This window comes from Geotrypetes seraphini, chromosome 8 (genome assembly GCF_902459505.1).
Source record: "Geotrypetes seraphini chromosome 8, aGeoSer1.1, whole genome shotgun sequence".
Lineage (NCBI taxonomy): Eukaryota > Metazoa > Chordata > Amphibia > Gymnophiona > Dermophiidae > Geotrypetes > Geotrypetes seraphini.
In genome coordinates, this window is record NC_047091.1 from 26,739,155 (window position 1) to 26,761,483 (window position 22,329).

The 22,329-nt window shown below is 45.3% G+C and overlaps 1 protein-coding gene across 18 annotated transcripts in view; it reads left to right on the forward strand.

Moving 5' to 3' along the window:
- Positions 1 to 22,329, forward strand: part of MACF1 (microtubule actin crosslinking factor 1) — a 423,081-nt gene that overhangs the window by 167,118 nt on the left and 233,634 nt on the right. For 12 of the 18 annotated variants that reach the window (XM_033953642.1, XM_033953644.1, XM_033953643.1 and 9 more), the window contains 6 exons: positions 5,279 to 5,455; positions 11,804 to 11,953; positions 12,031 to 12,264; positions 16,456 to 16,623; positions 17,504 to 18,034; positions 18,915 to 19,091. In XM_033953642.1, coding sequence (XP_033809533.1) covers positions 5,279 to 5,455; positions 11,804 to 11,953; positions 12,031 to 12,264; positions 16,456 to 16,623; positions 17,504 to 18,034; positions 18,915 to 19,091 — 1,437 coding nt within the window. Of the gene's footprint in view, positions 1 to 5,278; positions 5,476 to 8,953; positions 9,072 to 11,803; positions 11,954 to 12,030; positions 12,265 to 16,455; positions 16,624 to 17,503; positions 18,035 to 18,914; positions 19,092 to 22,329 lie in introns of those variants that run through there. The other 6 variants (XM_033953648.1, XM_033953649.1, XM_033953650.1 and 3 more) reach the window with 3 other exon arrangements.

The window sequence follows — 22,329 nt, forward strand, 5'->3', positions numbered from 1 at the left end:
TTTAAGTTATAAAGTGCTTGTGCTTAATACTATAATAGTAGCAAATGTAGCTTTTACTTAACTTTTTCTTAATAAACTGGGTCTGGCTCAATCCCCACCGACGCGTTTCATTATTTCATCAGGGTCGGGGAAGGAGAACCCTGTGAAGAGCAAAACATTGTATTAGCTTAAAATTTAAGAACCCAGCACTATTAAAAATTTAAAAACGCCACAAAGCTTACCAGAGCAGTATACTATCTTAGCTAAATGCTAAATCCATGATTTGTGAGCCGGAAGTGAAAACACGCCGGCAGAATGGGAGCTAATAATCAAAACTCCTGGGTCATGTGACTCAAAACTGGCCAATACACATCGCCCCCACAGCTCTTTAACTTGTATACCACAGAAGTCAAATGGCAAAGTCATATGCTCGCTGTAAGCCAATCACTAGTTAGATTTAAGCCATGGGGATACATGGTGTTAAGCTTAAACATCCATCGCAATTCCTTAATGTTTAAATTGTGTTCATAATGTGTCCGTCATTGGTCCTTAATGAAACACAAAATCACTGATTTAAAATGGCGTATTATTGACACGGTTCATGTTGGGTGGGAGGGAGGAAATTATGAACACAAGTAATGCAATACCAAGTAATGCAATAAAAACCTTCAGCACATACAGTGACAAATGTAAATCCACTAACACCCATTAACAAACCATGCCCATAATTTCCTAAAATTGTCCAAGAAGCACAGGAACCACCCACCCCAAATATCCTGCAGCTAACATATATTCAAAGAAATCATTGCACCTCTAACTTGCAGCAAAAAAAAAAAATCCCCCAAGTTCTTTAGCTTCCTTACCAGATCAATGCAGACCCGATGGATTTGTGCCCGTCAACCACCAGATGGAGACAGAGAACAAACATGTAAGCCCTGCCCTATAAGGGCTGTGCAACTTCAGATCTTGAAAAATACAGCTCCTGGGCTAGTTGAAGAACTGGGACCTGGCTGAACAAGGGCTGCTTTTTCATTAAAATTAAAATTGTGACTGGCATTAAGGGAAATAATCAGAAATCTGAGTTTTCTCTCCCCCCACCCCCACCCCCTACACTCTCTTCTTTTAGGGAGATTTTATTTCCTTCTGTGCAAATGAAAAAAAAATACATTTGAGAGAGAGTAAGAGTACAGATTTGTATATTCTGGCTGGGTGACTTTCTTGGGGTCTTTGGGGGAGAGGGGTGCTCCGATAACTCAGCTGCACCTGAAGCTGCCGTGAGTTCCCTCTGTAGTCTTGTGAGCATGGGGCAGGAGCATAGGAAGATCACTTCTGCCCTGCTTCACTGCTAGACCACTAGTTAAGGTGTAAAGAGGTCCGGGAGGCAGGGGTGAGTCACAGTTTAGAAACTCACGAATAATCAAAGTCGCAAGTCCTAAACCTGCAAATTTGGAGGGAGAAGTACTGTAGTTATTGTTTGTATTCTGATGACATATTTCAATTGTTTTATAGTTCTGTTAAATGTTTATATTTCTGATACTGTTAATGTTGGTCATCTTACTTGGATTTAATTTTCTGATGTTTATACTGTGAACAAAATCTCATCATAAAGGTGGTTAATACATCCATAAGAACATAAGAATTGCCGCTGCTGGGTCAGACCAGTGGTCCATCATGCCCAGTAGCCAGCTCCTGCGGTGGCCCTTAGGTCAAAGACCAGTTCCCTAACTGAGACTAGCCTTACCTGTGTGCATTCCGGTTCAGCAGGAAGTTGTCTAACTTTGTCTTGAATCCCTGGAGGGTGTTTTCGCCTACGACAGACTCCGGAAGAGCGTTCCAGTGTTCCACCACTCTCTGGGTGAAGAAGAACTTCCTTACGTTTGTACGGAATCTATTCCAATAAACAAATAGTTCTCCCCCCCATTCTTCCCAGAGTAGTTGGAATTTTCGTGCAAGTCGGGTAGTCACTGTGCTTTCCTAACGTGTTTAGATATCAACAGAATTTTTTTGGCATTCTTTAGAAATAGCAAATGAGTTGCATAAATCTGACTGCTGTTGGGCTCTTCATTGGTACCTGGAATGGAAGGGTAGCCTAAGAACCAGAGGAGCTAGGTTTGATTCCCACTGCAGCTTCCTGTGATCCAGGGAAAGTCCCAGGTACAAAACCTTCGATGTGAGCCAGCTAGGGACAGAAAAGTACCTGTATGTTGATATGTAAACCACTTTGGGCTAGATTCACTAAGCAAACCGATCGTGTACCGATCAGTTTGCGACCCGATTTCCCTCTGACCCAATTCTGGTTCCGATCTGTGCATGCAAAGTTGGCAGGGATGTAATTCACCAAACAAATTTGGGACACCGACTGGGCTGGCCGGTTAAGAGAAGAAGCGACTGCTGGGGACCAGTCGCATATGTCTCTGCTGACTCTCCTGCTCCATTGCCGCCCTGCACTCTGCCCCGATCTTCCAGCCATGCTCTCTTCCCCGAGCTCTGCCTCAGCCAAATCATCATCGCACTAACCCTTTCTACATGCATGTACATTTAATATATGGAGGGTCAGCGTTTAGTGGTTTGGGATGAGATTTAAAAAAAGGTTTTCTTTCTACTCTCCAAAGCACTTGCCCACCCCATATTGAGTCATCTACCCTGTTGCCCCGATCTTCCAGCCCTGCTTTCTGGCCCAATGTCCTCTCTGCTCCGAGTTCTGGATCTCTGCCGCTTTCCCTGCAGTGCAAGCCCGTGGGTTTAAAGCGGGGCTGCATGCCACAGTGCAACCCCACTTTAAACCCACGGGCTTGCACTGTAGGGAAGACGGCAGAGATCCAAAGCTTAGGGCAGAGAGCAGGGCATGACAGGCTGACAGGAGGCTTCATTGTTGACAGGAAAGCTTTTGGACAGAAAACAAATCAAAGAGCACCGAGCTGCAGAAGGGCAACAAGCCAGTGTCGCAAAAGGGAAGAGGCTGCTGCCGCCGGGGATAGCCCTTCCTGGTAGAGCAGGAGAGTTGGGGCCCGAAAAAAAGCCCCCAGACACAAAATGCATGCGCAGACCATCTGCAGGGAAAGCAGATGGTCTGTGCATGCATCAGGATCACACACTAGCGATCCGTATCGGCGGATGGGGACGTTCCTCTGATCGCCCCCATTAGAATATTACTGGTTGAAGAATCCATCGGACCGGCCCGGATCGGTCACGATTGGGCAGGTTAGTGAATCTAGCCCTTTGATTGTAGCACAGAGAAGCAGTACACTGAATCTCTTTCCCTTTCCTGAAGGTAACCGTTACACGTTGGCTGAAGGAAAGGCCTGCTTTGGCATATCTTTTGAAAGGTCAATAGTTTCTCAAGTTCTCAGGGTTCATTTAGCCAGAAGACTGGTGGTTCCTTGGGCCAAATCACAATCCATCCCCCAGAAGAAATTTGTCGAGCCCCTTCCTAATCTTTCTTGCGTTCCTTTGCAAGGTTTACAGACTTGATACGAAAACAAGGGACCATCTATGTTCAGATGTAGAGTCTTTGCTGCAGCAGTTTCTTCCTCCTCCTGATGTAAGGATTGCTTTGCTAGATTCAATTCATTTTGGACTGGTCTGGTTAGGATGAAATGGAAGGAAAAATTTGGTCTTTCCTGCTAATTTTCTTTCCTTGAGTCCAAACAGACCAGTTCAGACACCTTTCCTGTAGCTGGTATGTCTAGTACTGTCTTTACCCAGGATTTCCTGCAGAGAGGATCTGGGAGAAGTAGGTGATAACTGCTTGATTAGAAGGACAAAAGGTTGTGACTCTGAGGTGTAGGTGTTTTAGTCCATTTAAGGTAATCAAAGTTCATCACAATAGAAATCTTCAGGATGGCCCTTTTGTTCCAAATTCATCTTCTGCCAAACAGCTGTGCCTGCAGATTTTGATGTTGGAATGCAATCTGTGTTTTTGGACTGATGAAAAAAAATCTCTGTCCTGTGTTCTCAGATAAGTAAAAATGTTCGGTTAGTGGTTAACATGGAACTTGAAGTAAAAAAATTTCTCTCTATTTTTATACACGGAAATTGATCCAGTTTTTGAAGGTTTGGGAGATTTCTGCACAAGTAGAGGGCAGGTGATTGAAATTATATGATGAGGTTTGGATTGATAAGCAATTAATTTTAACAAATGTCCAATATATTTTAAACACACATATACATGGCTTTGTAATCTAATTCATTTTGGTTCATTCTCTAATAAATATTTATTTATTGGGATTCATTAACCAACTTTATGTACAGCAAGTAGAAGGCAACAAAAAACTTACAATTTTGTTAACAGTAGTAAAAAGACCACATATGTGGCCTTCTGAAGAAGCCAGAGAAGATTCAGCAGAGGGACCAGGGTTAGTTGGGGCTTAAAGATTTGGCAATGGAAAATTTGGATGCACCAATTGTTGTTTTGGGAAGGTTATGGCACTTCTGGCTCATCTTTGGAGTTTGGTCCTCACCCAAGTCAATTTGTAGTCTTGTTGCCTTGGTCTTTCATTCTGGACTGAGAATCCACCACATTCACTAGAGGTTTGTGGGGGGGGGGGACGGGGATAGGTGGGCTAGGGAAAACACAGGGGTAATGCGTCTTCCTCATATTTATTCATCTAATATACGGAACTTGATAAGGGCTTCTTTATGTTGGGGGGGGGCACATTGTGATTTTCAAGGCCCATAAGAACACAGGTATCTGGACTATTCTGATCTATACTATACATATGGTCTCTATGGTGAGGAGAGGAGGGGAAAGGCAAATGGGGATATCTTGTAACTTTATAAAATGAGGATTTATGCTTGTTATTAATCTATGTTAGAGTTGGATGCATTGATAATCACAATTGTTTAGTTTGCTTTATCATCAATAAAAAATGTTTTACCTAAAGAAAACGTCTCCTCTTGGGTTGGAGAACAAGAGATCACGTCCAGTAAAGTTGCTTTTGTGTTCTGGTGCATTTCCAGTAGATGGTATGAAACTGTTCTTTATTATCTCTCTACCTTTGCTTAGACCAGGGGTAGGCAATTCGGATCCTTGAGAGCCAGAGCCAGGTCAGGTTTTCAGGATATCCACAATAAATATGCATGAGATAGATTTGCATCTCAAGGAGGCAGTTCATGCAAATCCATCTCATATAGATTCATTCTGGATATCCTGAACCCTGACCTGGTTCCGGCTCTCGAGGACCGGAATTGCCTACCCCTGGCTTAGACTAATTTAACATGTTTAACTTGCCTCGGCAGGTTATGTTGGGTCAGACAGATGCTCTGTGGCGTAACCCTTCCTTTTTATTTTTTCCTTCAGGAGCTTGTACTTCTGACCGACAAGCAGCTGCATCTCAATGCTCTAGCCTCTGATATTTATTTCTTCGTTTCTGAAAATGGCCAGGATTTGACCCCACAACTGAGTCAACAGCTGTTGGGGCTTCTGAGCAAGCTGGAGAGGTCTTTTGGAGAACTGGCGGAGAGACTGGCCCCACAGGTGAAGGTCAACCAACAGCAGTGCGTGTTTCTACTGAAATGTGCTGATCTAGTGGATCCTTTTAAGTTATCTGCACCTGAGAAGTTTGTTTTCCTTTTTATTAAAGAAGGCAGAATAGTGGGAAGTGTCTGAAACCGTGCCAGGTTTTGCTTCTGGGTGTAGGAAGTTAGTGGGCTTATGAAAGGTCTTGTGGGAAAGGCATCAGGGCCACACTCCTCATCTAGTATCAAAATCTACTTCCAGAAGATTATCTGTTGTGATTTGTCAAAGGAAATTAATGTCCTACATCACATGCAGTCCTTCTAGAACACTAGATCTAAAGAACATTGGACCAGGATGCACACCACAGGGTCCCTTCCTTCCCCCTCCAAAAGATCTGCATGCCTGTTGGAGGCCCTGTCTACTAAAGAACAGTGGACCAGGCGAGCCCCACCGAAGGGCCCCACCTATGGATCAAGTGGATAATCAGGTAAATGCAAATTACTGACTCCTACTCCTGACCAATCTTCAACAGCTCCTATAAGCTTTACAGACTAAAGCTCCTACCACTCTTCATATTCTTCCTAGGCCTCTTAAGCTTAGCAGACATTAAATCCACTCAAACTACCCACAAATCCTTTCCCATATGACACCTGACAGATCACAGCTTCTGTTCACAAATACTCCCCCCCACAAGCAACTCTGCATCCTGTGAACTATATCCGGGTACAGAGAAAAAGAAACCCAGACCTACTCGTATTAGAATCTGCTCTAACCTAAGGTATGTTCAAACTACTTACCACCAAGAGAAAGAAAGTAATACCATGCCAGAGCCTTGTGCGTACATCAATGCAAGATCAGTAGCCAACAAACTACTCCTATTAATTGACTTGATTATTACCAACGACTTATGCCTTGCCTTCTTCTCTGAAACCTGGCTTAAAGACTCCACTTGTCCGGAATTGTCCCACCAGGATATAGTATCATACCATACACAAAGACTAGGAAAGCGAGGGAGTGGACTAGCTCTGATTTATAAGAGTTTCCTCAAAATTACCCTAATGGACGCCTCATCCCTATGGCATCTTGAATACATGACATGCAAACTAGAAGATAAATCTGATGTATGCTTTAGCAGCATTTGCATTCTCTTGGTCTATCATCCTCTCGGACTTAGGTCTAGTGACACAGCAAACCTGCAAGAAATGATATTGAATCTCAGTTGCCAATACACAAGACTAATTAATTGTCTTAGGTGACATAAACAAACCACTAGAATCTCATGATAACATTAATGTCTCCAAATGTAAAAAATTCCTTGAAGACAGCCAGCTAAATCTAAAGCCATCAGGCCCTACACATGAAAAAGGACACATTCCCCTCCACCTCATCTCAGATACTAATTGGTCTCCAGTTCCTTGGTCTGACCACTCCCTGTTGTCTTGCCACCTCTCCCTATATATGGGTTGTACTTCCACTAAGACTCCTTCAAAAATAACCTGGATTGGAGGTAAGATCAGTTCTGATCAATGTTGAAAACAAATTTTTGAAATGCTACCTACTGCCTCAAATAACCCCACTATGATGTTTGCCAAGTGGAATAATACAAGTGATCACACACTGGATTCAGTAACCTCTTTACGCTGCCTCAACACAAAACCTAAAACTTCCAAAACTTCCCCCTGGTACACTGAACAACTAAAAACAGAACAAATAAACAGTAACTCTCCTGAACATGAAACGGCCTGGAGAACAGCAATCAACAGATACAACAAATTCAATATTGGTGAAGCAAAGAAAGCCCAACAACTGTAATATTAAAAATCTCCTTCGCACCGTGACTGTTCCCCAGAACTAGGACTCTTTGAATGCAGCTCACAACCAAACTGACTTCTTCTGAAACAAGATAAAAGCTGTACAAAAAAGGTTGAGAGAACCATCATTACTCATCACCCCCGAGAGTAGCTGACACCTGCACTGCTGATCAGATCTGGAGCACCTTTTTGCCCCTCACTGCATCTGACACAACCAAACTCTTAAAAACCCTATTCACTTGCAGTAACATCATAGGCTGATGTCCCACCCGCCTGTTAGCAGCTGCCCCAAACCACATCATTGCTTGGATCACTTTCCTTCTGAACAACCGATTGCATCTTGGACGTTTAGCACCCCAGAAGAGTCAGATCGCCCTCACTCCCATTCCCAAGTTCCAGAACACAGACCTTTCAATTCCTTCAACCCATTGCTGGCATCCCAATACTCACTAAATTTCTAGAAGTATATGTGTGCAATCAGCTATCTACCTATTTTGATAAACACTCCTGCCTTCCGACACAGTTCGGCTTCTGACCACAGCACAGTACTGAATTACTTCTGCTAACCTTGATCACCAAGATTAGATAAGCCTTAATCATGGGACATCAAGCTGTCTAGTTCCTATTTGACATCTCTGCTGCGTCATCACTTACTCGTAACCAAACTCAGCAAAGTAGGTATCAAGGGCAATGTATACAGTTGGTTCAAAAGCTTCTTGCAAAACAGGAAAGGTGAGGTTTTCTCTAGAATTCCCCAGGGTTTCCCACTCTCCCCAATACTCTACAACCTATTCACGAGTTCCCTGGGCAACATTCATTTCAACAGCGACGAATGTCTGCTATCAAATGCTGATAACAGTCTACTTCTTATCCCAATCAAATGCAACTCCGATAATACCCCTCAGAATATCTAAAGGTCTAGATGAGATACACACAAGGGCTGTGCTCAGCAAATTTGAGCTACATGCTGAAAAAACTAAAGTATTATGGTTCTTCAGACAACCCCCACATCTGTCATCCTAACCTTCAAAATCCTTGGAGTCATACTGGATACCACCCTCTTTTTTGAGCCTCAGAGCTTGAGACAATTAAGGCTAATCAAACCGTTCGGCCATGACCATTACTTCGCCATACTGGGACAAATGCTACTGGACTACTGCAACTCCCTTTATGCAGGGATAAACACCGCCCTCATCCACAAACTACAGCTGTAAGACTAATATGCAAACTGAGAAATTTGCATATAATGGAGGCATTGTATGCAAATCAAGTTGATGCATATTCATTGTGGATATCTTGACAACCTGACTGGTAAGGGGGGACTCCAGGACCGAGTTGAGAAACATTGGAATATATGATAGAAACCTTTAGGTGTGTTGTTAGAGAAAGGCGACAAGGGCTCATAATAAAAAGTTGGAGGAAAAGAGGAAATATAATTTCACTCCAGAACCTGGAAATGATCTCAGCTAAGGTGGCCTCAACCAGGTCATAGTGGAATGGCTATAAAAGTAGTGGTAGAGGCAAAAGGGAGCGGTGATGTTTAGCTCAGGGAACAGAAAAAGAAAAGTGTGGCCTTGAAGTTTGGGAGACGTAGCAGAGGCTCTATCGGTTATGTTCATGTATTATTTCTTAATAACACGATTTACCAGTAACCTGCTGTGTGTCCCCATGTCTAACCTGTTTCTGTTTGCTTTGCTGTTTTCAGATTGTGTTCACCCATCCTAACCTGGAAGATTTCGCTTTGCAGTGGAAGAGCTCTTTTGAGTATCACTTTGAAAATGTGCTAGGTTGGGGTTTGGGCTTTGTTTCAGAAGAAGCACTTTGTAAGCTGAGATGCCAGTGTACTGATTTGTGTATTGCGAGGACATTTTCAATGACATCCTGCTCAACTGCTAGGAGAGATGCAAATACTGAGAATGGGGACAGCCACCGAGAGCTGGGTTTGGTCCGAAACAATTGTTCTTCCTGAAGTTTCTTGTAAATATGATAAAATTCTAAAGTTAATTGAAAAAAACAAATCCTTTTTATTATTCATGGGCTGAATATAGCTGAGATGCAGGAGTTAAAATGCCCAAAGTGTGTTCAAAACCTGTGTTTGCATCCTGAAGGGGTAAAGGAAATGAGACGCAGTTGCAGCCAGCCAGGCCTCCATTTGCTCCAGTCTCTGCTAGTCCCGGAGGTGAATAAAAGCCTCTGGAGGTCAAAAGCAGCAGCAGCAGCAGCAAGAAATTTCTATTTAAAAAAGCCAAAACACCACCAGCTAGTTTGGTATCCCTTTATTAACAGCAGCTCAAACTCCATCCACTTCTAGGCTATTTGAGGTAACAGCACAAAGCTTGCAAAAGAAAATGAAGCCCTCGGAACGTACAGGACCAATCTCTGAAAAGCAGCATGTCAGGCACTACAACACATCTGCAGATAGGCTGCTATATAACTGGGGCAATTCGAAACGTGACCCCAAATGCCTCTCAGTGAGCGCTGGGTGTCCAGATACCAACATAAGCCAGTATTGGCACACCTGTAGTGAAACCAGCCAGGCAGTATTCTGCAAGTTACGCATTTAAGCCTGCCTATGGCTATGCTCCTTGGCATTTATGTGTTATGTCACAGAATGCTCTCACAGGATAGTGCTTAAGTGCCCTTCTGATACATGCACAGGTAAATGTGCACTTATGCACACAAGAGCATGCACCTAAAGAATTGCCCCTCGTATGCTAACAGGAATCTGTCATCTGTCACACACACAACACCAACAGAATAAGTGACTACAATTAGAAAGGAAATTGCTTGTAAACACGAGACTCCAGACATTAATCTAATCTAAACCTTAAATTTATATACCGTGTTATCTCCTGAAATCAGTTTACATAAGAGTTCAGGATACAAGGAATCAGTTAACAAAAATTAAACATAAGAATTAATAAAAAGGAGAAGAAACTATAAACACTCCTTAACACTGTTACCCAAAAACTGTTGAAATAACATCGTTTTCATCAATTTACGAAAGATTTGATGAGATAAGAGTTCTAATATAGCAAGGGATATTCCAAATCATTGTAAACATATATGAAGAAGACCTGGTGATATTGCCAACAAACTTTATTCCTTTCAATGAAGGAAAAGAAAGTTTATACTTCTGAGAATTTAAGAACATAAGAATTGCCATACTGGGAGAGACCGAAGGTCCATCAAGCCCAGTATCCCGTTTCCAACAGTGGCCAACCAGGTCCCAAGGAGCCATAGTGAGAATTGAACCCAGTCTTCCAGATTCTTAGCCCATTGCACTAACCTTTCGCTTACTCTTCTGAGCACTTGATCCTGCTACTCTGCCTCAACTCAGTGCCATTCAAATGCTCTCCCTGCCCTCCACTCTTCCATTTGCCATAGTGTCTCATAGCTGTTTCCTCCATCTGCTGGAGCACTCTGACCACTGCCTTTCATCCACATGGCACAGAGGCTGAAGAAAGACCTTTCTTGTAGGCCCCATGACCATAACCATAAATGTCTGCATGTCCTTTCAGGCCCGGAAGCGCTGAAAGCTGAGGGCGGCTGCTGGGGCCTCTATATCACTTCCCTCATCCGGAGCAGCTGGAAGGAAGAAGTCCCTGAGACATGAGGAGGGGAGGGGAAAGGGGGGAGCTCGAGCTCCCCAGCTACTCACTGGAAGCCGCGGGCTGCTCATTGACATCGGGCAAAGGCCGCTTCAGTCACGGGCCCAGGGGAGCTGTGCTGCCGCCTCAAGACCAGAGAGAGGAGAGCAGCGGGAGTTTGGTTGTTAGTGAAGTTTAAAAGAGCAGCGGCATTTGGTTCGGCTGGTTTCTTGTTCTAATCAATATCCAACAGTGTCCCTTGGTCAGATTTGGGACTATTCCTTGGTTTTCTCCTTGTGAGTGTGGAGTTCAGCCTAGTTGATTTCTGCTTGGCTATTTGTAAAGACTGATTGTAAGAGGGATTGCACAGCCCACTTGTACTGTGTCAGTCTCCACCTGCTGGCAGAAGAGCGTAAACCATCAGTTTCTGTGCCAGTCTGGAGGGAGTAAAAGAAAATTAGCAGGTAAAGACCTAATTTCTCCTTTGTTTGTACCCTGAAAAATCTCCTATAGGCTGGAAAAATAAGCCTCTAAATTTATAGTTTATAAACAACTAAGAATAGAGGCCTAAATATGAGCTGTACATTTCCCAAAGCTAATATTAAAAAAGACTTTCACAAAAGCAGAGACAGGAATACATATATAATCTAGGGGAAAGGGTCAAATACATAATCTGACTAGAGACCGTGGTGATCAGGACCCGAAAACTGGCATATTCCTTTCTGTATTTTTCCTCCTTTATTGCAAATTGTCTGGCTGAGAGAGAGATTTTTTTGTAAATTTAAGATGAGAACTTTGCAAATTGCATTCTGGAATTGAGGGGGTGAACCCTGATCTGCATGACTCTACTCTCCGGGCTGTTCCCATTCAGTTTGAAAATAACTTTGCTGCTTTGCATGTTAGCAGTGTAACTGTTCCCATTGCAACGTGCTGATTTCTCTTTGCTTCTGTTTGTTCCTAATCAGACTTTGCAAGAGCAGCAGGCTGCTTGTAGACAGAAACTGGAGGACTTGAGTGATTGGCTGAGCCATGCTGAGAGATCTGTGGGAGAACATGAAGCAGTGGGTAGTAAAGGTGAACTCGCCACTCTGCAGCAGAGTCAGAACAGCATTAAGGTGAGTCCTGGATTTAAATGATGCTTTCCGGTCCTGCTCTGATGGAAAAGCTCCATGAATTCTTTAATACCTTACAGGGCCTTCAGCAGGAACTTCAGTCTCAGGCTGCTTCCTCTGCTGACACCATTAAAGCGCTGGAGGAGTTTCTGGAAGAGAATTGTGCCAAGATGAATCCAAGTGAGATGGCAGTCCTGCAGGAGAGACTGCAGCTGGTGAAAGAACAGTACCAGACTTTGCAGCAAAGAACTGAGACTGCCCAGAAAGAACTGGAAAGCGCAGTGAGCGCTGCCGTGCAGCAAGAAACCGAGAAGGTGAAAATACTGCTGATGGGGGACAATTGTAGCCTCTGCCTTGAATATTTGATAAATTAAAATATTCCCACTTTATTTCTTCTGCCCCTCCACACCCACGCTCCATTCATTCCAGTCCCATCCCCCATCTACATTGTGTCATCTAATCCCCGAGCCTTCTCAGAAAGTGTTGCCACATTTGGCTATATACTAACCACCCTGGTTTGCTGTTAGCCGTGCACATCTCATGAATTGTTTCCAAACTATCGGATACTTTTTCCATTCCAGCACTTTAATGTCTCCCAGCAACAGCAGTCCATCCTTTCATTCCACCTCAGTTCCTTCAAGACCTGTGTCCGTAGTTCTCTTATCTTGGGGCATTTCACTAATGACTGTAGTAGACTTCCTTTCGACATAGTAACATAGTAGATGACGGCAGATAAAGACCCGAATGGTCCATCTAGTCTGCCCAACCTGATTTAATCTAAAAATTTGTTGTTTGTTTTTTCTTCTTCTTAGCTATTTCTGGGCAAGATTCCAAAGCTCTGCCCGGTACTGTTCTTAACTTCCAACTACTAAAGTCTGTTCCCCAGACTCCTATGAGCTATGAAAGTATCCAAAATTGTGCCTTTTGGGATGTTGCATTAGTCAAGTATAGGTGTTTATAACAAAAGACTTGTTCCATTTCTTCAAAGCTAATGGTTTGCACCATATCGTGCACCTGTTCTCCCCCACCCCCCAACACTGCCTATATATTTGACCTCTTTGGTTTTTCTCCACAATTTTTCACCTTTCCAGTTTAAATTCCTTTCCTGTCCTTTTTCTCTTAGATCCATATGACAGTGTCTGACGTGTGGTGGAAAATGTGAATTTGGGATCTTCATTTCATGTTCCATTTCCGGAACAGATAAGAATCATCTCTCTTCTCCCTCAGCACTCAGGAGCTGCCTTCCCAACTCCCAGTACAGTCTTTGAAATTATAATAGAGACCTCTCCATTCCCACCAAACCTTGTTTGTCCCTCTTCTCCCTGTGGTGGTGGCATACGGAGCAAATTCATGAAGAAAGTGGGACATAAAATCCATCCAAAAGAACTTAAACCACATGAAAGCTGCTCTGTATTAACTTTTGATATCATGTTAACTGCTTCCCTATAAACTCGCTTTTCATTAGGTCTGCCCAATAGTCACACTCCATAAATTTATGATTAAATTGAAAATTACTGGGTCATAGGCCATAGAAGTCTGCCTGGTTCTGTCCTTAGGTTCCAACTATTTCTTTATTCAGTTTTCTATACCATTCTCCAACCTCAGGATGCTGAGGCTGTAGAATCATAATGTAGTAAAAGTGAGCCAAGTATAGGACAATGAAGCCATTGTGACATCACTGATGAGGTTGGCTCTTATTGGTGGAAGGAGGCATTATGATGCCACAATACCAGCTCTGGTTCTCAGAGGCTGAAACTTTTCACACTATTCATTCAATTTTCTATACCGTTCTCCAAGGGGAGCTCGGAACGATTTACATGAATTTATTCAGGTACTCAAGCATTTTTTCCTGTCTGTCCTGGTGGGCTCACAATCTGTCTAATGTACCTGGGGCAATGGGGGGATTAAGTGACTTGCCCAGGAGTGTGGGCTTGAACCACTGCGCCACACTCTCCTCCACTGGAATTACTGTCGAAGCTCGGTATTTAAGGTTCCAACTACTGGAGTTGCCATTGACGCTGTCTCCAGCCTATCCGAGCCATCTGATCATTTGCGGAATACAGACTGTGTTCTAAATTACTGGAGTTCCCGTCAAAGCCCTTCCCAGCCCATTCTAAACCAAATTGCCATATGCGGGGCACAGACTGTGCAAGTCTGCCTAGTACTGGCCCTAGTTCTTCAGTTTCTAATTAGAGATCCTCTATGTTCATGGCACACTTTTTTGCATTCCATCACCATTTTCATCTCCCAACACTCTCAAGAGGGCAGTCCAGACATCAACCACTCACTCTGTGATAAAAGAATTTCCTAACATTATTCATAGTAACATAGTAGATTACAGCAGATAAAGACCCGAATGGTCCATCCAGTCTGCCCAACCTGATTCAATTTAAATTTTTTTTAAATTTTTTTCTTCTTAGCTATTTCTGGGCAAGAATCCAAAGCTTTACCCGGTACTGTGCTTGGGTTCCAACTGCCGAAATCTCTGTTAAGACTTACTCCAGCCCATCTACACCCTCCCAGCCATTGAAGCCCTCCCCAGCCCATCCTCCACCAAACGGCCATATACAGACACAGACCGTGCAAGTCTGCCCAGTACTGGCCTAGTTCAATATTTAATCTTATTTTCTGATTGAGATCCTTTGTGTTCATCCCATGCTTCTTTGAACTCAGTCACAGTTTTACTCTCCACCACCTCTCTCGGGAGCGCATTCCAGGCATCCACCACCCTCTCCGTAAAATAGAATTTCCTAACATTGCCTTTGAATCTACCACCCCTCAACCTCAAATTATGTCCTTTGGTTTTACTATTTTCCTTTCTCTGAAAAAGATTTTGTTCTACGTTAATGCCCTTCAAGTATTTGAACGTCTGAATCATATCTCCCCAGTCTCTCCTTTCCTCTAGGGTATACATATTCAAGGCTTCCAGTCTCTCCTCATACGTCTTCTGGTGCAAGCCTCCTATCATTTTCGTCGCCCTCCTCTGGACCGCCTCAAGTCTTCTTACGTCTTTCGCCAGATATGGTCTCCAAAACTGAACACAATACTCCAAGTGGGGCCTCACCAATGACCTGTACAGGGGCATCAACACCTTCTTCCTTCTACTGACTACGCCTCTCTTTATACAGCCCAGCATCCTTCTGGCAGCAGCCACTGCCTTGTCACACTGTTTTTTCACCTTTAGATCTTCGGACACTATCACCTCAAGGTTCCTCTCCCCGTCCGTGCATATCAGCTTCTCTCCTCCCAGCATATATGGTTCCTTCCTATTATTAATCCCCAAATGCATTACTCTGCATTTCTTTGCATTGAATTTTAGTTGCCAGGCATTAGACCAGGGGTGTCAAAGTCCCTCCTCGAGGGCTGCAGTCCAGTCAGGTTTTCAGGATTTCCCCAATGGATATGCATGAGACCTATTAGCATACAATGAAAGCAGTGCATGCAAATAGATGTCATGCATATTCATTGGGGAAATCCTGAAAACCCGACTGGATTGTGGCCCTCGAGGAGGGACTTTGACACCCCTGCATTAGACCATTCCTCTAACTTTTGCAGATCCTTTTTCATATTTTCCACTCCCTCTTCGGTGTCTACTCTGTTACAAATCTTGGTATCATCTGCAAAAAGGCACACTTTTCCTTCTAACCCTTCAGCAATGTCACTCACAAACTTATTGAACAGGATTGACCCCAGCACTGATCCCTGAGGGACTCCACTACTCACCTTTCCTTCCTTCGAGCGACTTCCATTAACCACCACCCTCTGGCGTCTGTCCGACAGCCAGTTTCTGACCCAGTTCACCACTTTGGGTCCTAACTTCAGCCCTTCAAGTTTGTTCAACAGCCTCCTATGAGGAACTGTATCAAAGGCTTTGCTGAAATCCAAGTAAATTACATCTAGCATATGTCCTCGATCCAGCTCTCTGGTCACCCAATCAAAAAATTAAATCAGGTTCGTTTGGCACGATTTACCTTTTGTAAAGCCATGTTGCCTCGGATCCTGTAACCTAAGTCTTCCTCCCTGCCCTCTAGTTTTACCATTTTCCCTTCTCTGGAAAAGATTTGGTTCTAGATCTATACCATTCAAATATCTAAAAATCTGTATCATATCACCCCTATCCCTCCTCTTCTCTAGAGTGTACACATTCAGGTCACCCAGTGTCTTCTCATACATCTTTTGGTGCAAACCCCCTTCCATTTTTGTTGCCTTCCTCCAGACCACTTCAAGTCTTCTTATATCCTTAGCCAGAAACTAAACACAATACTCCAAGTGGAGGTTCACCAACACTTTGGTGGAAGTTTAATGGAGACTTCAGCCTTTGATTTGAGGAAGGGTAATTGCAAATTCTGGCCTTCTGTAGTGTGCATTTGGTTCCTGCTGTTTTCTCCACCAGCAGGGCTTCATTTTGACTTGTCCCTGAGACGAGAGAGCTGATGAATGCTGAGGCTGTATGTGTTAGCTATGAAGCTGAATCTCCATGTTCACTTGTTAACATTAATATTCAGGTGAAAGCTGCCGAGCAGCTGGATCTAAACAAGAGGAAGATCGAGCTTCTCTTGGACTGGGTGACATCACTAGATCCGGTGACCCATATACAAGAAGTGGACCTGAGCCAGCCGTTACCCAGTGATGCTGCAGCGCTGCAACTGAGTGAGCAGTATGAAAGGCTGAAGGTAAGAACAGAATTCAAAAAGGTGTGAGAGAAATGGCATGAAGAGGGGGAAAAAGTATATATAACTTTCACACTTTAAAGAAAAATTAAAAGGAAAAAAAAGGCCTCGATGGGGGGTAGACTACACCAGGTGCCATTTACAACCCTAAACACAAAGAAGGAGCCTTCGTGGAATCACAGGTTAAACTCTGGCTGCTTTGCTGTGTGAAATGTTCCAAAGGGGGGAATTCATCAATGGCCACTAAATGCTAAAGACACCATTATATTCCTATGGGCATCTTTAGCGTGTAGCATATGCTAATGTGGTGGCAACGGTTGATGAATTCCTCCCTAAATAGTGTATAGCTCTATAGTATCCTGCCCGGCAAGGTTTACATTGCTTTCCTCAGCAGGAAATCTCAATTTGATTTCCACCTCTGCCAGCTGATCATGGCAGCAGGAGTTTGGTGTATAGGATTTGGGGGGAAACGGGTTTGGTGCAGAAGTAACTGTGGATAATAGATTTTTAGATGCTGAATTTATTGTGGGGGCTAAGGACTTTTTTTTTTAAACTGGAAGCCTGCATATATTGCTTTTATTGCAAGTTGCCTTAGGCAGTTGACAAATAAATGCATTTTATTTTCTCTCTTACATTTTGGTGCAAGCTTAGCAGTCTTGCTTTTGCAGTCAAACCCCATTGTCCAGCATTTGCAAAGTACTGCAGAGACTATATTTTGTCTAAAATCAGTGCAATAGGAGAGGAAGCCTGAGGGGTTACCAGAACCAGAGCAGTGAGTCAAGTCCTTGATACTTACTGTATTACAGTATAACTCTCAGAGCAAGCAAAAGTATGGATGAGGAGCAGGCGATGGGTGTGAGCTTCTTTTCTCTTTCTCATGCAGGCCCGTCGTGAGGAGCTTCTCTCCCAGCAACAAGACTGCATTCTTGCCACCCAGGCAGCACAGGCTTTCCTGGACAGAGAGGGTCTCGGCCTTGTCCCTGATGAAAGGCAGCAGTTGCAGAACAAGGTGCTGGAGCTGAAGAAGCATTATGCAGCATCCCTGCTGCAATCGGAAGCACAGCTGACGTGGGTGCAGTCTTTAAGGGATGAGCTACAGAAATTCCTGCACGATTATGGGGACTTTGAAGTCTGGCTGCAGCAGTCTGAGAAGAAGCTGGGAGACCTGCTTCAGGAGGATGGTCGGCCAGAAGCTCTGCAGCCTTTACTCTGCCGACAAGCAAGCTTCTCAGAGGATGTGATATCTCACAAAGGGGACCTACGCTATATTACAAAATCAGCCCAGAAAGTTGTGGACATGGAAGAGAGGGCTAAAGAGGAAGAACAACCAGCTTTTCAGTCTTCAGCAGCTGTGCGTCTAGTGAAAGACAAACTGGAAGAGGCAGCCAGAAGATACACAGCTCTCCACTCTGAGGTGAATTTATTCTTCCTTCATTATTGATGTTGACATTATGTATATGTAGAAACCAGAGAAAATGTGTTCAACCATTAGAGAGAAAAGGACTGGAACAGACTGAAAGCTGGATATGGCTTGGTATGCATTAGAGAATGACACAGGGACAATTATGATTTTAAAATGTTTGAGGCTTGTGCAGATGAGGAGGGAGCTTGCAGGAATGGGGTGGGGACAGGGAAAAATTTGTCCCTGTGTCATTCTCTAGTATGCGTTAAATTTGGTGGAAACAAAGATCAGGTTGGAAAACCAGCTGAAGTAAGGGGGATATCGGGGCTTATGTGTACTGAAGGCTTGTTTTCCTTAGAAGAAAAAGAATTGAAGGGCCTTTATTGAAGCGGGCTGGCACTTTGAAATGTGTGTTTGTGAGTATTGTGAATTTTATGCTGTATGTAGCCATCATATATATTTTATAATTATGTATCTTTCAAGGCTATTTGCATGAACGCTATTCTTCAATGCATTATAATATCCAAGTGCTTCACAGCTCTTTTGATCCCAAGAGCAGCAAACGAGGGTGTATGGTCTCGCCACCTGCACAGGCAAGAAGTTTCTAGGTGGAAACTAGGCAGGCCAGTTTTGGAGGGAAAACACTCAGTGGATCTTGTGATGCGGTTAGTTTAGGGCAATGGTTTTCAGGATTTGAGAGATTTGCCTGCACTGCTCCACCGCTTCAGGACCAGGTTTAGGGAAATGCAGCTACAGGCATTTAAGGCACTCTTTATCCCGCCCTGCATTACCAGCTGTATTGCGGTGAAAGTCTGTCTTCATCTTGCTCATCCTTTTGTGTAATGTGAGCAGGTTTTGTGACACATTCCTTGTTTGATGTTTTCTTTTCTAGTGCTCCAAGCTAGGATCCTATCTGCAAACTCTTCTGCATCGATATGAGCAGTTCCAGGACGGGGCGTGTGCTCTCCAGACAAGGCTTCAGGAGACTGGGGAAGCCCTAGAGAAGCTCCTGTCTGAAGCTGTTGGCTCCGAAGCTACAGTCCTTCAGAAGCAGCTGATGTGTGCCAAGGTGTGTGGCAGGACCAGAAAAATGAACTACTTAATAACTTCATCTGTTGTTGAGGGTCATTCCATTTGGCCATGCGGATACACTTAGAATAAAGCAGAATTACAATGAAAGAGCACTGAGCCAGTTAAGAGGTTGCTGACCCCCCCACCACAAGATTGGGCCAAATGAAGGCGCTAGAAGAGTCTTTTAATTGCCTTAAAACTTAGGTGCTAGGTCGTACATCAGATAACAGAATCCAGAAGTGCAGGAACCAGATTCTGACAGCAATCCTAGGCCCAAGCTGGCCTTGAGCCCTGTCCAGATGAGCAGCAGCTGGAGCCGTGATACTTCCTGGCTTGACATGTGGTCTGGAGAGGGGAAAAGAGGACTGGAGGGTTTCTGATTTGAAGGCATTTGTCTTCAGGTTCTATATCGAATGGATCCTGTTTAAAGATGTTTTTGAGTTGAAATGTTTGGCATGGTTTCTTAGGTCGCTGCCGACAGTCCTGGAAGAGTAAGTGGAATTGATAGAGCAGGAGCTGGGAGGAGTAACAGCAACCGTACTCGTCGCTCAGCTGCTTTCTCTATTGTCCCTATGCGTTGACATAGCTGCGTACTGAACTTTTCTCCCAGGCCCTTGAATGGGCTTAGCTGCTAGTAGTGTTGGGCTCTTTTTTCCTTTGCTATTTTTCTTGTAATTCCTTTTCATCTTCAAATTTTAACTGACACAAAGAGTTTTATTAGTGCGCATTTTACAGCTTGCCTGGATACGATGACTTCTTTAGCACTCTCCAGACCAGTAGAGGTTAACTTTACGATTGGGTATATATCTAATCATGACCAGCAGGTGGAGACTGAAAACAAAACTTTGGGACAGTATATCCTAGCCCCTCCTCTCTATTTCCCTCAGTCTTCTTTCAGTCTCCAGCAGGTGTTGAGTGATCTGTACCCATCTCCCTTGGTAGGGCTGTTGGAATTTGTTTAGAGGTTTATTGTCCCTGTTTTTAGCCGGACGGAGCTTGGACGGACTCTGTTTGGGGGTTCGTCCGACCTCGGGGGTGTCAAACCCGGCGGGTCACGAGCGGGGTCCCTCCCCCCACTTCCTCCACCTCCCCATATTTTTTTAGAGGAGCCTCAGCAGTAAGCCTTGCCCCCTAAATCAAGCAAGGCATATTGCTTCGAGAGCCTGTGGAGTCTGTTCTGTAAAAAAAAAAAAAAAAAAAAAAAAAATCCTGAGGTAGTGCTGGTCTGGAGGGTTGTATCCCTTTAAGAAAACTGTATTTTACTGTATTTTTTCAACTAACCGGCACTTTTTTACAGCTAGGTCGCGTATGGAGCAATGAGCACTTCTAAAGGGAAAAAGTGCTCATTGTGCTCCAGACGCGAGGCACTCGCGGCCGGCCTGTGCAAGCGGTGTTCAGGCCGGTGCGGTGGAGGAGCTCCGTCGGCAGCGGCTGCAGGCGCCCAGAGCTCCCCGCCGATGGTGCCTCGCGAGTCGGCAGGGAACGGTGGAGAAGCCCGGTCTTCTCCGTCCGCCCACGGAGGGATTCCCCGAGCCGCCGACGGTCGGGTTTTAGAGGATTCCCTCTCAGCTGATATTTTGACAGCTGATGCCGGCTTGCCTGTTTTAGCGGCTGAGACTATTCAGGTCTCTCAGCCGCTTCAGGCTGTGGAGGGAGCTGTTTTGGCGGGAAAGACGCCATCTTCTCTGTCTGGCCCCTCCATTTTGTCTTCCACCTCAGGTGACCTTCCCCCTGTTTTGTCTAAGCAGGGGCAGGTTTCTGCTGGGTCCCCTGCTGTGGCAGGGAGTCCCTTGGGACCCTCGGGGGGTTTTTCCCCTGATTTTTTCTTTTCATTATGCAAAGCCTATTTTCAGGCGGCTGGGGGTCCCGGTTGCGCCCAGGGGGTCTCGGGGGGTGGGGTTTCCTCCGCGCTCCCTGCGGCTTTGCCTCTCTCGTCTGACGTGACGTCCCCTCCGCCGCCTCTCTTGTCCAAGCGTCCGCGGGTGTCGTGGGACGAGGATTTGTGGTCGGAGGAACGTGTCGGTATGGAGGAGGACCTGGACCCTTCTGAGGAATTCCAGGACCCTCTGGAGGGGACGGAAGCTGGCGGCGGGTTGTCGGGTTTCCCGTTCTCCAGTGACGAGGCGTCCGTGGTGCGCCTTTTTCAGAGAGATGAGCTGCCTGACCTTATTCAACAGGTTTCTTCGGCTTTGCGTTTTGAGGACGCGCCGCCGGAGACTCCGCGTGTGGGGGACCCTCTGTTACGAGGGATCCGTTCCGTTTCCCGCTCTTTTCCTATGCATCAGGATATTCGGGATATTATTCTTGAGCAGTGGAAAACGCCGGAGACGCCGTTTCGGCTGGCGCGCAGCATGGCTCGCCTGTATCCCATTCCTGAAGGGGATCGGGCTACGTTAGCTTCGCCAGTCGTGGATGCGGTGGTCTCGGCTATTTCCAAGCGGCATACCGTGCCTGTTGAGGGCGGTTCTGCCTTGCGGGACTCTGAGGAGCGCAAATTGGAGACCATCCTTAAGCAAAATTTTCAAGTCTCTGCTTTTGGGGTCCAGGCGGCTATTTGTGGGGGACTGGTCGCTCGCGCCGTGTTTCGGTGGGCGGAGCGGGTCTTGGATCGAGAGTCTGACGACTGGTCTCTGGTGGATCAGGAGGTAGCAAAGATTGAGATGGCTGCCTCATTCCTCTCGGATGCTCTGTATGACTTGGTGCGGATCTCGGCTAAGTCCATGGCTTTTGGCGTGGCCGCAAGGCGTGTGTTGTGGCTGCGCGCTTGGGCGGCGGATGCTGCGTCCAAAGCTAAGCTTACTAAATTTCCCTTTCGGGGGTCGTTTTTATTTGGAGAGGACTTGGATAAGTTAATTCAGACTCTGTCGGACTCGAAAGTTCCCCGTTTGCCGGAGGACCGTGCCCGCCCGGCGTCTCGGGGGGGTGCGGCCCGGGGGCGTTTGCGGGAATTTCGCAAGTATCGCCCTGGGCGTGGGGCTGCTTCTTTCCAGTCTCCGGGGTTTTCCCGGGGTCGGTTCTTCCAGCGCATGCAGCCCTTTCGGGGGGCCCGTCGGGGGGCAGGGAACCCCTCCGCCGGTTCCCCCGCTTCCCGTCCTGCACAATGACGCCTTGCCGGCGCCCCCCTTGGTTCCGGTGGGGGCCCGGCTGCGCGACTTTTTTCCCAAATGGGCCGAGATCACGTCCGATCAGTGGGTCCTGGAGGTGGTGCGGGACGGTTATGCCCTGGAGTTCGCCCG